This window comes from Coregonus lavaretus, assembly GCF_964263955.1.
Source record: "Coregonus lavaretus genome assembly, chromosome: 33".
Taxonomy (NCBI): Eukaryota; Metazoa; Chordata; class Actinopteri; order Salmoniformes; family Salmonidae; genus Coregonus; species Coregonus lavaretus.
In genome coordinates, this window is record NC_140020.1 from 25,896,758 (window position 1) to 25,914,065 (window position 17,308).

At 41.9% G+C, this 17,308-nt stretch overlaps 1 protein-coding gene across 1 annotated transcript; it reads left to right on the forward strand.

The window, feature by feature from the left end:
* Positions 1-1,337: 1,337 nt before the first annotated feature.
* On the forward strand, positions 1,338-15,621 carry LOC311108386 (uncharacterized protein; the record flags this gene model as incomplete). The annotated part of the gene is made up of 9 exons (XM_084151020.1): positions 1,338-1,356; positions 1,543-1,600; positions 1,720-1,867; positions 1,995-2,274; positions 2,471-2,700; positions 13,994-14,123; positions 14,401-14,523; positions 14,741-14,928; positions 15,253-15,621. 9 exons carry the CDS (start codon positions 1,338-1,340, stop codon positions 15,619-15,621), a joined length of 1,545 nt encoding a protein of 514 aa, XP_084007146.1.
* Positions 15,622-17,308: the final 1,687 nt, after the last annotated feature.

The following is a 17,308-nucleotide window of genomic DNA, read 5'->3' on the forward strand; positions in this document are numbered from 1 at the left end:
GGGTGTTTGCTTGTGTGAAGGTGGGGATCATGGTGTTAATTCTGTAAATTCTCAAACCATTTTACTTTGTAAAATAGGTAATTCACCTCATCCACTACCAATATGTACTTACCTATGCAACAGATGGTTGATTGTGGTTGTTGCTCTACTACTGTAGATGTCTGGGATTGACCTGTATGTGTTTGTGTTTTCCAGAATGAGTTCAAGGCCAAGAACATCAAGAAGAAGCAGAAGGTGAGCATTATAATGTCTGTGGGTGAAAACAGAAGGTAAGGGGGGGGTCTCAATGATAGGAGACGGATTGGAGCGTGTGGCTATGTGGGGTTTATTTAGGATCATCTTTGAAGAGGTAGGGTTTGCATGAACATTATCTGTTGGTGATAAGTGTGTGTCAGGATGGGATGGGGATGTTTTGGTGTCTACAGGGATGTCAACAGCAGCAGCAGCACTTGACTGTATCGTGCTTCCAGGGGGCTAGCATGTGGCACATCTTTAGGCTGTGTTACATAGGACTGACACACACACAGTGATACGGCTGCTTCTTGCCAACAGGAAACTGTGATATGATAATGACATGTATTGAGGTCAGCTGGCCCCGTTCCTTACGAGAAGGAGCAGGATGAATCCCACAGCAGCAACATTATCCAGGTCACCAACCGAAATCTGGGAGGGGCCTAAAATACTGTAATTCAACCAAATGACTATCAACTCACTGTAACTTATTGTAGGTCTATTTATAGAGGAACTTATTTAGTTGTTTAGTGATAACGTTTTTATAAGACATTGGCCTATAACACAGAGTTGTAAGCAGACTATTTTCCTTACAAAATAGTGTAACAAATATGGTTCTGTGCATATATAAAAGCTATATGTATTGAGTTTCAGTGGATTTTAGAATGGCTTTACTTTTCAGCAGTGCAAATGTTAGTGTTACATTAGGCCCTGTGGTTTCTTGTGTCATGATTCTACCATTGGACATAATAATCCTCATAGGATTGTAGCCTACATATTACTTATTCAATCTCAATTCAACATGATATGGAATTATATGGAACTATGTATGATTATGTCACAATCAATAGAAGTCTCTGGTTGCTATGACGTTGTTAACCTAGATTAACTATTAGTTATGTAGTCATGATTATGACTCAATAATATGTCATAACACTGAGCAATACCGCTGCTTTTCCATCCATAGAAATTGAATCTCATTCTAGTTCTGTGGATCCATCATTCAGGCACAAGACAAAAAGTTGCCTGAAGGCTGTGTATCATTGTATTGTTGACCCAGACGGAGTGCACTTCACAAGGATTGTCTTTATCTGAGAAAGCTAACCATGGATAACTCTCCTGGAGGTAAGCACTGATTGGGCTGATGTAAGGTTGCATAATTCTGGTAACTTTCCCAAAAGTCCCCTATGAACGACTACCAATGGAGCAAGGATTGACTTCATTTGTACAGTCCAATAGTCATGGTGTGCAGAATGTGTCATTGCTGAACCAAGGCTTTGTCCTCTAATCTTCCTTGCATTCTTTCTTTAGTGAACCAGGAGCAGGGAGACATACCAATGATCCCATTGGTCCATGAGCCCATGTCAGGGTAAGGGTTTTCTATGTAACACAATGTAACATCTGCACAGAGGTGCATTCTTAAAGAAATGGGAATTGGGGGACAAAGAATCCTAAAGATGGGCATGGTGTGAAATCTCTTTATCTCAGTCTGATAAACGTCCTGATGACTGCTAAGGATGAGATGCAGTGGGCCCAGAACCAGGTGAACAACTTGCAGCAGTCAATGGACCACATGCAGGGGCAGCTGAATTCCATGCAGGGGAAGTTTATTGAGTTGCAGAGTGCCCTCTCTCAGGTAGTAGATTAGTCTCAGCAAGAGTAGGATGAGTCATGTGTAATCATGATGATTAATGATGATGGCTGGAATGATAATGGTAATTCTAATGTCTTTGTAACTCCTATACTCCACCTGCACTGGATAGCTCCTTGATGACATGCCTGTGGTACCTGAAAGGGAGGGGATCCAACCGACAAACATCATCCCTGTGCAGAGGGAGGGGATCCTCCCGACAGGCATCATCCAGAGGGAGGATCCCAACAAGAACCAATCATTCCAACAAGGCATCATCCCAACACAAACCAATGGAATGGAACAGATGGAATGGCATGGACCACCTTCACCTCCCATCATCCCCATAGTGGGATCCTGGGATGCTGGAGTGAATGCTCCACGTTGTGGACATTTCTATGCCAGGAGAAAAGGTAATAAGAAAAGCCTTATCTTATGAGTGTGTTGTCTAAATGTCTACGTGAAACAGATTTAACTCTAGGAATCCATGTGCCTGTAGTCTGGTTGTGTTTGGGTTGTAACAAAGTATCATTTCAAGACACACTGTCAGCTAGTGATTGTTCTGTACTGTGATGAGCAGAGTGGCTTGACTTCTCCCACTTGTCACAGATATCCGGAGTAGATATGTGGCGGATCCTGCTTTAATGACCATCACCAAGCCGGAACACTCCGAGGCCAACCCTCAGAGCCAGACTGGCAGCTGGCTGGCGGCTGAACCTCAGCCCCCAGCACCCCCAGTACAGAAAACACCAAACAGTGGAGGCTGGCTCAGCTGGTTCTTCTGTGAAAAGAAAAAGGTTCCTCAGATGACAACGATACCAGATGACAAGCCTAGTTCTGTAAGTAACCTGTTATGTATATTCTATATAGAGACACTCTAGTGGATTCATCTATTTCTCAGTGGCTTGATTCACATTGATGGGTTGACACAAGTCCCATGCCCAAGGCTGAGGTATTCACTTTAATTCACGTCAGTAAAGCAGTGGATGACCATTGTATTTCAACTGTAAGAATGTTACTAATACATTTGCAAATTTGTTGATATGTTTTCCAGAATAAGCCTGTTCTACCTCCTCCCCCGATGGGGATGTATCTAGGGAACTCTAGTCTCCCCAAAGGAGTGAATCCTTACTCCATGAAAGCAGGTGAATAGTGCTTTAGACTACATGAGGTTTAACTCCAAGACTATACCAGCCAATGATAGCCCTCTCTGATGATCTCCTGCTAACACCTTTCCTTCTAACAGCAGGTCTAGGGGGCAGGTATCCCAAGCTATTGAACCCTGGTGGGATCACCACAACGCCTCCATACCAGGGACCTGGATCGCTCCCTGCCCAGCACACAACACTCATGGCACCAATGGCTGTGCCATTCGATGTTTAAAGGCAGAAACTTGCCCAAGGCACTCTATCCTATTGAGGTTTGACACTGAACAATCCTTCCGCAATGTATTAATTGAGTTAGCTTTACTTTACAGCAACACCTGGCTGAAGTAGCAGTGATGTTTAAGCTATTTATTTTTGTCTCACAGGTCATTTTCCAGGAGGGATCATTTGATATTTCAGCATTTTTAAAAGACAAAAAAAAGCATAAAAAAGTTATTAAAAGACTCTGTATGTTCACATAGCTTTGATATGTTTTCTGGCATCCTTTACAAGTCCATCGCTTGTGCATTTCTCTATGTTACATACTATACAGATGGCTGTATTATTTATACATATATTTCCCAAATATATAAAAAAATATATTTCATTTATCTATTTCATAAACATAATATCAAATGCAATTATAGTGCATATATTTAAATATATTACTTTACTGCAGGCCTGGCGTTGTGGGCGGGCCTTAGGGAGCCATGCTCGCCCTACCATACATTTACATTTACATTTTAGTCATTTAGCAGACGCTCTTATCCAGAGCGACTTACAGTTAGCACATACATTATTTTATCGAACACACAACCCTGGCGTTGCAAACGCCATGCTCTACCAACTGAGCTACATCCCCTGCCGGCTCCACCTCCTTGCCTGTGTAAATAAAATACATGGTTGAATGAAATTTTGCATGACTAATGTTTTTGTTGTTGTTGCTATAACATGCTATGATATGATATGATATTTGGCCCATTTAAAGTTTCAATTACCTCTATTTTTTATTGTTAAATTAAATATGGCTCAAGTAATTAAGACTGACAGGGTTTTAGACCTATCATAAATGCATCATGAAGCGTGTGTCTCTTTTTGCTGATTCAAATGAATAGTGGGTGGAGCGTTATGTAGACAGCCTCGTGATCGTTCGGAATGTCATGTTCAAGAGTAGGCTACCTTAACTTGTTTGTTCATCGTGGTCAAAATGGATATTAGAAATTGGTTTGCTAAAAAGAATGCCTCATCTGCTGCAACAAGTAGTCTTAAAACAGCCGGCCACAACACAGCAATGATATGGAATAATTTACTCTTTATTGTATTGATATGACATAGACATTGTCAACGGATTCCTTTGTATATGTTGAAATAAGCTGATCTTTGTATTTAAAGCAGTAGCTTTTTATGTTATTTTTATTGTAGTATGGAAGCAATGAATTTCATCATATAGGCTAATTTGAGAAGAATTTGTAAAACTATTATTTGACACAAGTGGTGGTGATCTGTTCAAAATGACCATAATGTGACTATTTCACGAATGGCCATGAGCGCACAAGTTGGTTAAAAAGGTACGCTACAGTAGGCCAATTTTACAGAAAAATCAGAGTGATTATTGTTATATAGAGGCAATTCTGTTTTGAATGCTTCCCAATCTACTTAATTACTGTCATGAATTCATCTTGCCTTGGTCTGCAAATGCGATCAAAGAGTTGCATTAGCCTATTATAAAGGCGATTTAAGCAGCTGTGGTGAGTGTTAGTAAAAGCATTCTAATTTAATTTACATTTCAGTGTATTTCCTATGTCATGTAGGTAGTAGGCCATGCATAATACAAATATACGGAGCTGTCCATGGTGCTGAAGTTAGAGATCAATGTACCGGTAATGCCGAAGCCAGTAGGCAGCAAGCCACGTCAACAGGTGGAACGTGGACATGGGTAGGCTTATGCATGTTGTGCATAAGCCTACCCAGTTTTACATCTCAATAAAGTAAGCGGTTGGCACTTGGCACATACCTGAAAAAAAGAATGACTTAGCCCTAGAGATGAGAGGGAAAGTGTCCTAGTAGTGTTCCCATATCTCCTATTAATTCGCTGACAAAATATTATCATTAACTGCTCTTGAGTGTGAGGATACAGTGGTGAGGATGATTGCTTTTGTGTCTCAGGGTTGGAGATTTATCTTATCTATCACACAATATTTGTTGCTCAGAATGTTTGGCTCCCAAATAACACCAGCCTGTGGTGGAGTGGTCATTAGGACAGACAGAGAGAGAGAGAGACCTTAGACCTTCTGTCTGAGGACCAACTAGGGTCACCCAGCCACAGACTTGCGGGATCCCCCCCCCCCCCCACATCCACACCCCCACCCCAACCAATCAATACCCCCCCAAACCAACCATGCCCACATCCCATATAGGCCCCCTCAGATCAGACCTATGCCCCTCCTGCCCACCCCACGCCCCCCACTCCCGCAAAGAGGGCCTCAACATAAAAGTCACACATACGCCCAGGCCGTGAGCAGGCAAACAGGCCCAACCCCCACGCTTACACTAGCCCAAGATAATGGAATGTATCAGATGCTCAGCAGGCTCTGCTCACACTTACTGGTCTGAGGCCAAAACACACGACTAACAACATTGGACACTTTATGGAACACAAATCCTTCACTATCTCGTCCTGGAGTATCCAAGGCCTGAGGTCATCTGCCTTTGGCCTAAAGATCAGGAACCTGGACTTTACCAAATAAATCAGAAATACAGACATTGTCATCCTACAAGAAACATGGTATAGAGGTGATGGACCCACTGGTTGCCCTCTAGGTTACAGAGAGCTGGTAGTCCCATCCACCAAACTAGCAGGAGTAAAACAGGGAAGGGACTCAGGGGGTATGCTAATTTGGTATAACTCACTCTATAAAAATAAATAAAAACAGGAACATTTTACATTTGGCTAGAAATTCAAAAGGAAATGATCTCAACAGAGATAAATGTCCTCCTGTGTGGTACCTATATCCCCCCACTAGAATCCCCATACTTTAATGAAGACAGCTTCTCCATCCTAGAGGGGGAGATCAATCATTTCCAGGCCCAGGGACATGTACAGTGCCTTGCAAAAGTATTTATCCCCCTTGGCGTTTTTCCTATTTTGTTGAATTACAGCCTGTAATTTAAATGGATTTTTATTTGGATTTCATGTAATGGACATACACAAAATAGTCCAAATTGGTGAAGTGAAATGAATAAAATAACTTTGCTATGAAGCCCCTAAATAAGATCTGGTGCAACCAATTACCTTCAGAAGTCACATAATTAGTTAAATAAAGTCCACCTGTGTGCAATCTAAGTGTCACATGATCTGTCACATGATTTCAGTGTATATATACACCTGTTCTGAAAGGCCCCAGAGTCTGCAAAACCACTAAGCAAGGGGCACCACCAAGCAAGCGGCACCATGAAGACCAAGGAGCTCTCCAAACAGGTCAGGGACAAAGTTGTGGAGAAGTACAGATCAGGGTTGGGTTATAAATAAATATCAGAAACTTTGAACATCCCACGGAGCACCATTAAATCCATTATTAAAAAATGGAAAGGATATGGCACCACAACAAACCTGCCAAGAGAGGGCCGCCCACCAAAACTCATGGACCAGGCAAGGAGGGCATTAATCAGAGAGGCAACAAAGAGACCAAAGATAACCCTGGAGGAGCTGCAAAGCTCCACAGTGGAGATTGGGGTATCTGTCCATAGGACCACTTTAAGCCGTACACTCCACAGAGCTGGGCTTTATGGAAGAGTGGCCAGAAAAAAGCCATTGCTTAAAGAAAAAAATAAGCAAACACGTTTGGTGTTCGCCAAAAGGCATGTGGGAGACTCCCCAAACATATGGAAGAAGGTACTCTGGTCAGATGAGACTAAAATTGAGCTTTTTGGCCATCAAGGAAAACGCTATGTATGGTGCAAACCCAACACCTCTCATCACCCCGAGAACACCATCCCCACAGTGAAGCATGGTGGTGGCAGCATCATGCTGTGGGGATATTTTTCATCGGCAGGGACTGGGAAACTGGTCAGAATTGAAGGAATGATGGATGGCGCTAAATACAGGGAAATTCTTGAGGGAAACCTGTTTCAGTCTTCCAGAGATTTGAGACTGGGACGGAGGTTCACCTTCCAGCAGGACAATGACCCTAAGCATACTGCTAAAGCAACACTTGAGTGGTTTAAGGGGGAAACATTTAAATGTCTTAGAATGGCCTAGTCAAAGCCCAGACCTCAATCCAATTGAGAATCTGTGGTATAAAGATTGCTGTACACCAGCGGAACCCATCCAACTTGAAGGAGCTGGAGCAGTTTTGCCTAGAAGAATGGGCAAAAGTCCCAGTGGCTAGATGTGCCAAGCTTATAGAGACATACCCCAAGAGACTTGCAGCTGTAATTGCTGCAAAAGGTGGCTCTACAAAGTATTGACTTTGGGGGGGGTGAATAGTTATGCACACTCAAGTTTTGTGTTTTTTTGTCTTATTTCTTGTTTGTTTCACCCAAAAAAAATATTTTGCATCTTCAAAGTGGTAGACATATTATGTAAATCAAATTATACAAACCCCCCAAAAATCCATTTTAATTCCAGGTTGTAAGGCAACAAAATAGGAAAAATGCCAAGGGGGGTGAATACTTTCGCAAGCCACTGTTCTAGTCTGTGGTGACCTAAATGCTAGAACTGGACAAGAACCTGACACCCTCAGCACACAGGGGGACAAAGACCTACCAGGAGGTGACAGCACCCCTCCCCATATGTCCCCCTAGACACAACTACGTCAACATAACCAACAAAAACGGGTCACAACTCCTGCAGCTCTGTCTCACACTGGGTATGTACATAGTCAATGGTAGGCTTCGAGGGGACTCCTACGGTAGGTATACCTATAACCCATCTCTTGGCAGTAGTACTGTAGACTACTTTATCACCAACCTCAACCCAGAGTCTCTCGGAGCATTCACAGTCAGCCCACCGACACCCCTATCAGATCACAGCAAAATCATAATCTACTTGAATGGAGCAATAATCAACCATGAGGCATCGAAGCTGAACGAACTGCATACTATTAAGAAATGCTATAGATGGAAGGAGGGTAGTGTAGAAACCTACCAAAAAACTATTGGCCAACAACACATCCAATCCCTCCTAGACAAAATGTTTTCCTTCAATAGTGAAGGTGTAAACTTAGGAACAGTAGGAAGCCTGAACAATATATTTGACCTATCAGCTGACATATTAAATTAAAATTCCGGCAGAAAACCTAAGACAACTAACAACAATGAGAAATGGTTTGATGAAGAATGTAAAAACCTAATAAAGAAATTGAGAAACCTATCCAACCAAAAACACAGAGAACCAGAAAACTTTAGCTTACGCCTTCACTATGGTGAAACACTAAAACAATACAGAAATACACTAAGAAAAAAGAAGGACCAGCATGACAGAAAACAGCTCATTGTGATTGAAGAATCCATAGAATCAAATCACTTCTGGGAAAATTGGAACACACTAAACAAACAACAACATGAAGAGCTATCTATCCAATATGAAGATGTATTGATAAACCACTTCTCCAACCTTTTTGGCCATATAACAAAGAACCAGGTGCAAAAACATATACATGATCATTTACTAAACTTAGAATAAGTTATTAAAGACTACCAGAACCCACTGGATTCTCCAATTACATTGGATGAGCTACAGGACAAAATACAACCCCCCCAAATTCAAGTTGGCTATTCTTGGAGTGATCAAGCCTTGGACCACAAATTCAAGTTGGCTATTCTTAAACTCTTCAATATTACCCTCAGCTCTGCCATCTTCCCTAATATTTGGAACCAAGGCTTGATCACTCCAACCCGTAAAATTTGACCCCAATAATTTCTGTAGAATATGCGTTAGCAGCAATCTCTGAAGAATCCTCTGCAGTATCATCAACAGCAGACTCTAACATTTCCTCAGTGGAATCAATGTCCTGAGAAAATGTCAAATTGTCTTCTTACCAAAATACTGTACGACAAACCACGTATACACCATTATTGACAAACTGGACTCAGAAATCAAATGTCTACTGTTTGCAGATGATCTGGTACTTCTGTCCCCAACCAAAGAGGGCCTAAAGCAGCAGTGAATCTCAGTAAGACAAAAATAATGGTGTTCCAAAAAAGGTCCAGTAGCCAAGACAACAAATACAAATTCTATCTAGACACTGTTGCCCTAGAGCACACAAAGAATTACACCCACCTCATCCTAAACATCAACACAACAGGTACAGTTGAAGTCGGAAGTTTTACATACACCTTAGCCAAATATATTTAAACTCAGTTTTTCACAATTCCTGACATTTAATCCTAGTAAAAATTCCCTGTTTTAGGTCAGTTAGGATCAGCACTTTATTTTAAAAATGTGAAATGACAGAATAATAGTAGAGAAGTTTACATACACTCAATTAGTATTTGGTAGCATTGCCTTTAAATAGTTTAACTTGGGTCAAACGTTTCGGGTAGCCTTCCACAAGCTTCCCACAATAAATTGGGTGAATTTTGGCCCATTCCTCCTGACAGAACTGGTGTAACTGAGTCAGGTTTGTAGGCATCCTTGCTCGCACAGGCTTTTTCAGATCTGCCCACAAAAGTCCTTCAATGCAAAACAGTATTTTAATCAGTTATTTGGTGATGTGAATATATTTACTGTATCTAAAATTGATAACTAAAAAAAAAAAACACACTATTGAAACATTTCTGAAATTCACTGAGTAGGATGGTATTTCCTGTCCTCCTCTGCTGTACAATGTTTTAAAACAGTTGCAGCCAACAGTATTTTTCAGTGACAACACGTTTGCGGCGTCCTCGGAGACGCAGATAGCTAATTAGCACGGGTAATCGACTCTGTCTTCCGTCTGTTGTCTGTAAACAAGCTCTGTAAAATGGAAATATGTCCATGTGGGGGAGTCTTAACCCTATAAAGGTGTTTTAGGAATTTAACCTTAACATTTTTATAATAATAATAATTCTTGCTGATATGAAATATACGTTCTTTGTTTCCAAAGCCGTACCGCAAGCGATCCGTGCTAACGTTTAGAGCTAGCATCAGGGCTGTAAACAACTCCCACAGCCAGAAGATACTATTGTCAATAGGCACTAAAGGTTATTAGTGTCTATGAATGGGCTGGGATTGCCTTACAACTATATATACATTCCTTATTGTAGGTGAAGGAGAAACCTCACTCAATATTGCCATTGTCTTTAGGCCTAGCTGAAATGTGTGTAATGCATCCAGAATAGGTTTTTGCTCAGAATTACAATAGCCAATGTTGTTTACCACTGTTACCATCTACGCATGGATGCCATTGTGGCAGGTTAATCTGGTTCTTCTACTATAATGGTATGCAGCCACAGGAGTCAAAATTATATGACCATTAGACCATGTTTGAATCAATAGCTGAATGACAAATGTTTAACTCGAGGGAAGACCTCTTGTAATAACATTTATAGTTGGGTGGATTTCTGTTGGGTGGATTGTTGCACAATTGCTGTTATACTAATCTATAATGAGCCTTTTAGCTAATCAGTGGGCAAGGCCAGCCCCCCTGCCAAGATGGGCCAGCCTGTTTTTCTCAGGCTGAGGTCACGCAAACTCATATTCAAAGTGAAACAGGGCTTCAGCAAAGATACTTGTTCTGACACTGTCATCAGTTAGACAGACAACATCATGGATTGTAAAAAACTGAAAGGATGGGTGTCACTGCTTATAAACTTGGAGCACATTCCACTTTGTCATATTTTTTTGGGCAGCTAAAACCATGATTTGGACAAACAGTAAAGTGCATTAGCCTCACGATTCCTGTAATGAAACTGAGCACCCTGACCCTGTGCCTGTTTCACAGGGACCTGCTGCTGTAATGAGCAAGCCACTCTCCTCTTCCCCCATGCGCTTGAGAGAGAAATGTGGTCTAATCGTTTAACATTTCAAAATGCAATTGCGGGAAATCACCGCTTTGGAAGTTTAGTCTCTTTGTCCCGTTTGAAGAGTGGAGGGCCTCAGCTTTCTCAATAGTCAGCTCAATAGTTTTACAACCAAGATATTTGATATGGCTTTGAGATATGGAGCGGCGCGCGGCGAAATGCACACCGGCCTTTGCGAGGGTATAGGCCGATAGGTCTCATGGGTAGTAGCCTACAACTGCAACATGTTTTTAGGACATAAAATGTACTGTTGGTTGAATACATGGCTACTAGCAGTGGGTATTATATTTAGAGTTATCGATCTAGTTAATGTGTTTTGAGTTTCCACTTCCTCGTGTTGTACCCCAAATTAATTAGCCTAATGATATTTGAGGTGCACATAAAGATGTATCTCTATTGAACAAAAAAATTCTGGAGTCCTATTTTGACAGTAAAATATAGCAAATATAGTCTTAATTGTCATCCCATAATTCATGACAATCACTGGGTTAGGTTAAATGTATTGAGTCATGCATTCCTGCTTGTACGTGTTAGATGAAACAACTTAGTCTGTCTATTTATTACACTTCTTAATAAAGCACTATGAATGACTTCATAAAATGATTACTCATAATTTGGGGGGCTGGTGCCAACAACTGTAAAAGTTAGTAGCACCAGTGACACCAGGGGAAAATGTTAGCCTGGAGCCCTGTAATAGTAATTGACCTAGAGACTGCTGCCCTATGTACATAGTCATTGAACACTGGTCACTTTAATAATATTTACATACTGTTTTACCTACTTTGTGTGTATGCTGTATTCTAGTCAAGGCTCATCCTATATAACTACTGCTGTACACACCTTTTCTATTCATACATTTTCCATTATGTCTATACACACCATCATATAAACTCAGCAAAACAAGAAATGTCCCTTTTTCAGGACCCTGTCTTTCAAAGATAATTTGTAAAAATCCAAATAACTTCACAGATCTCAATTGTAAAGGGTTTAAACACTGTTTCGCATGCTTGTTCAATGAACCATAAACAATTAATGAACATGCACGTGTGGAACGGTCGTTAAGACACTAACAGCTTACAGACGGTAGGCAATTAAGGTCACAGTTATGAAAACTTAGGACACTAAAGAGGCCTTTCTACTGACCTGCTCATCTGCGTGAACGTGCCTTAGACATGCTGCAAGGAGGCATGAGGACTGCCGATGTGGCCAGGGCAATAAATTGCAATGTCCGTACTGTGAGACGCCTAAGACGGCGCTACAGGGAGACAGGACAGACAGCTGATCGTCCTCGCAGTGGCAGACCACGTGTAACAACACCTGCACAGGATCGGTACATCCGAACATCACACCTGCGGGACAGGTACAGGATGGCAACAACAACTGCCCGAGTTACACCAGGAACGCACAATCCCTCCATCAGTGCTCAGACTTTCCGCAATAGGCTGAGAGAGGCTGGACTGAGGGCTTGTAGGCCTGTTGTAAGGCAGGTCCTCACCAGACATCACCGGCAACAACGTCGCCTATGGGCACAAACCCACCGTCGGGACTGGCAAAAAGTGCTCTTCACTGACGAGTCGCGGTTTTGTCTCACCAGGGGTGATGGTCGGATTCGCGTTTATCGTCGAAGGAATGAGCGTTACACCGAGGCCTGTACTCTGGAGCGGGATCAATTTGGAGGTGGAGGGTTCGTCATGGTCTGGGGCGGTGTGTCACAGCATCGTCGGAATGAGCTTGTTGTCATTGCAGGCAATCTCAACGCTGTGCGTTACAGGGAAGACATCCTCCTCCCTCATGTGGTACCCTTTCTGCAGGCTCATCCTGACATGACCCTCCAGCATGACAATGCCACCAGCCATACTGCTCGTGATTTCCTGCAAGACAGGAATGTCAGTGTTCTTCCATTGCCAACGAAGAGCCCAGATCTCAAACCCATTGAGCACGTCTGGGACCTGTTGGATCGGAGGGTGAGTGCTAGGGCCATCCCCCCTCAGAAATGTCCGGGAACTTGCAGGTGCCTTGTGGAAGAGTGGGGTAACATCTCACAGCATGAACTGGCAAATCTGGTGCAGTCCATGAGGAGGAGATGCACCACAGTACTTAATGCAGCTGGTGGCCACACCAGACTGTTACTTTTGATTTTGACCCCCCTTTTGTTCAGGGACACATTATTCAATTTCTGCTAGTCACATGTCTGTGGAACTTGTTCAGTTTGTCTCAGTTGTTGAATCTTGTTATGTTCATGCAAATATTTACACATGTTAAGTTTGCTGAAAATAAACGCAGTTGACAATGAGAGGACGTTTTCTTTATATGTATATTCCGTCTATCTAATAACTCTATATTAAATTCCTTTATTTTTATTTAGGGGATTTGTGTGGTTTTTTGTATTGTTCGCTATTATTAATATCACTACTGCACTGTTGGCGCTAGAAACATCATTTCGCTACACCCACGATAACATCTGCAAAATGTCTATGCGGCCAATAACATTTGAAGGTATGTGTTGATTCAGGAGAACATATATATGACGGGCACTAATTAGCAATATAGGCTAAGTTGCTAGCTTGGCTTTTATAACGTGGAATGTTTAAGCAGACAGAACAGAACAAAAGCAGCACTGAGTGACACCAGCGAAGATGCTGAGACAAACAAAATGGTTAGAGAAGAGGCACAGTTATAGTGGTGAGTTGTCTCCAGTGGTGTTTTTACGTATTTGTTTTAAACATGAGCTGGTTAAAAAAAGAGGACCATGTCTCGCCAATCACTGGTACAGAAAATGGTTGAGAAATGCTGTACTTTACTGCCAATGTTATGTCAGCACTACTGCCTGTGTGTAGGGTCAGGGTGAAGGGTGCATCTATGGTTGGTGGTATCATGATGGTGGGAGGGATGGTGGTGTACGCAGCGATGTGGATAATGCCAGGGCTGAATTCTTGTCCCAGTCCGCCCCTGTGCATTTATCAGTGCATTTGTGCACACCCTGCAGGCTCTGATGTCTGTGAACGCACGGCTGAGGCAGCTCTACCCCGACAGCGAAGAGCTGTTTGACATCGTCCTGATGACTAATAACCACGCCCAGGTCGGAGTGCGCCTCATCAACAGCATCAACCACTACGGTTCGTGGTCGACACGCTCAGCCATGCCTACTACAGTGCTATAAGCAGAGAAATACAATGACCAGTAATTGGAGTAATTATATTTCTATGGTTATAAGACGCGCTTATTGTGAGCTGCATTTCATTGAATGATGGGTATTTTTGACCAAATATGTTTTTAGTGGTTGTATGCATGTTTTGCATGGATGTTAGTGGCAATCTTTGGCTACCAGCCTGATGATACCATCACATTTGTATGGGGTTCTGATACGTTTTTGTTTTTCACTCTACCTGACAGATTTAACCATTGAGAGGTTCTGTATGACGGGAGGGCAAAGCCCCATTGGCTATCTGAAGGCCTATCTGACCAACCTGTACCTCTCCAAGGATGGAGAGAAAGTCATGGAGGCCATTGAGGAGGGTAGTTGAAAATGCTGCTTTCCTTTGTCCTCTAGGGATTAAACTGGTTTAGGTTAGCATGGATGCTAAATTGGTAACAGAGTAAAAAACTGTAGATGTACATTGTGGTAACACTTTTTATAGGTATGATATAGCCTACATATATGATACCGTTGTAATGCATTTTTAAGACTTATGAGCATGTATAAGCCCCTTTTTTATAATGTCTTTATAAATAGGCATTGCAGCAGCGACCATGTTTGCATCTGGAGATGTGGAGAACAAGCTTTCCGACACACAGCTGAAAGTTGCCTTTGACGGGGATGCTGTCCTCTTCTCTGATGAGTCGGAGATCATCGTGAAACAACACGGCCTGGACACGTTCTTTGAGCATGAGAAGGAGTTTGAGAACAAACCTCTTGCACAGGTGTTCATGAGAGTATATGCCTCCTATTTTATGTTAGCTTTTGACATGATTCCAAATGTTCTTTCTTTGGGTAATACTTTATTTGGAGTCTCCCTATAGAGGGTTATAGATGTTCAACTTACTATCAACAAACTTTTTAACTAACACACCCACTTACCCTAATCCTTAACAAGTTGTTGCATATCATCCGTGGCTGTTGATAGTTTGAGCATTTAAAGACCATCTATAATAGGGGACTATCCAAATAAACTGGAACCCATTGATGTATTTGCTTTAATAAAAAATGTAATAATACTATGCTAACCCTATGTCTCATTCACTCAGGGTCCCTTAAAGTGTTTCCTGGAGGCGCTTGGTAAGCTCCAGAGGAAGTTCTACGCCAAGAACGAGCGTATGACCTGCCCCATTCGTACCTACCTAGTAACATCCCGCAGCGCAGCCAGCTCAGGGGCCCGCGTCCTCAAGACCCTCAGGAGCTGGGGCCTGGAGATCGACGAGGCCCTGTTCCTAGCCGGGGCCCCTAAAGGGCCCCTCCTGCAGAAGATCCGTCCCCACATCTTCTTTGATGACCAGATGTTCCACATCGAGGGGGCCAAGGAGCTGGGTACTATCGCGGCACACGTGCCTTATGGGATTGGACAGAAGTACCACAAGGAGAAACTTAGTGAGCAGCCTGCCAAAGACACAAAGTAGTGAGCCTCCTAGGGGTGGGAAGGTATCATACATTATGCAAATAGTTAGTTGCGCACAACCCTGTCATCAGCGGTAGGTTTTGTTTTGTGCTGGATTTTGTATTAAAAGTGCCTTTATCAGAATATACTGTAATAAAAATGTAGTAGTACTCACTTCAGGGATTTTTGCTAGAATAAAACAAGTTTTACAATGTCACCTGATGTTCTCGTTCATAAGGAGAATACTTTAATGCAATATTCATCATATTCCAGTTGTTAATTACAGAATTATCTATCTAGTTTTTGCAAGAATGTATGTGTTCACATTTCACACACACAAGTGTTTTTTATATCTTTAGAGAAGAACATTTGGTCTCATTTGCTGCAGAGACCAACATGTACACTACCTGTGAAAAGTTTTAGAGCACCTACTCATTCAAGGGTTTTTCTTAATTTTTACTATTTTCTACATTGTAGAATAATAGTGAAGACATCAAAATTATGAAATAACACGTATGGAATCATGTAGTAACCAAAAAAGTATCAAAATCAAAATATATTTGAGATTCTTCAAATAGCCACCCTTTGCCTTGATGACTGCTTTGCACACTCTTGGCATTCTCTCAACTAGCTTCACCTGGAATGCTTTTCCAACAGTCTTGAAGGAGTTCACACATGCTGAGCACTTGTTGGCTGCTTTTCCTTCACTCTGTGGTCCAACTCATCCCAAACCAGCTCAATTGGGTTGAGGTTGGGGGATTGTGGAGGCCAGGTCTTCTGATGCTGCACTCCATCACTCTCCTTCTTGGTTAAATAGCCCTTATACAGCCCGGAGGTGTGTTGGGTCATTGTCCTGTTGTAAAACAAATGATAGTCCCACTAAGCACAAACCAGATGGGCCATGAAGGCCTGATTCACACAGTCTCCTCTGAACAGTTGATGTGTCTGTTACTTGAACTCTGTGAAGCATTTATTTGGGCTGCAATTTCTGAGGCTGGCAACTCTAATGAACTTATCCTCTACAGCAGAGGTAACTCTGGGTCTTCCATTCCTGTGGCAGTCCTCATGAGAGCCATCATAGCACTTGATGGTTTTTGCGACTGCACTTGAAGAAACTTTAAAAGTTCTTGAAATGTTCCATATTGACTGACCTTCATGTCTTAAAGTAATGATGGACTGTCGTTTCTCTTTGCATAATTGAGCTGTTCTTGCCATAATATGGACTTGGTCTTTTACCAAATAGGGCTATCTTCTGTATAGATACCTTGTCACAACACAACTGATTGGCTCAAACACATTAAGAAGGAAAGAAATTCCACTAATTAACTTTTAAGAAAGCACACCTGTTAATTAAAATGCTTTCCAGGTGACTACCTCATGAAGCTGGTTGAGAGAATGCCAAGAGTGTGCAAAGCTGTCATCAAGGCAAAGGGTGGCTATTTGAAGAATCTCAAATATAAAATATATTTTGATTTGTTTAACACTTTTTTGGTTACTACATGATTCCATATGTGTTATTTCATAATTTTGATGTCTTCACCATTATTCTACAATGTAGAAAATAGTAAATCCCTTGAATTAGTAGGTGTTCTAAAACTTTTGACCAGTAGTGTATTTTACAGTTAACTGCCAAAATAATGGAAGCAGATGAGTAAATGAGGGATACAACGTATATTGAAATCAGGCACTGAATGGTTTGTTAAGCATGA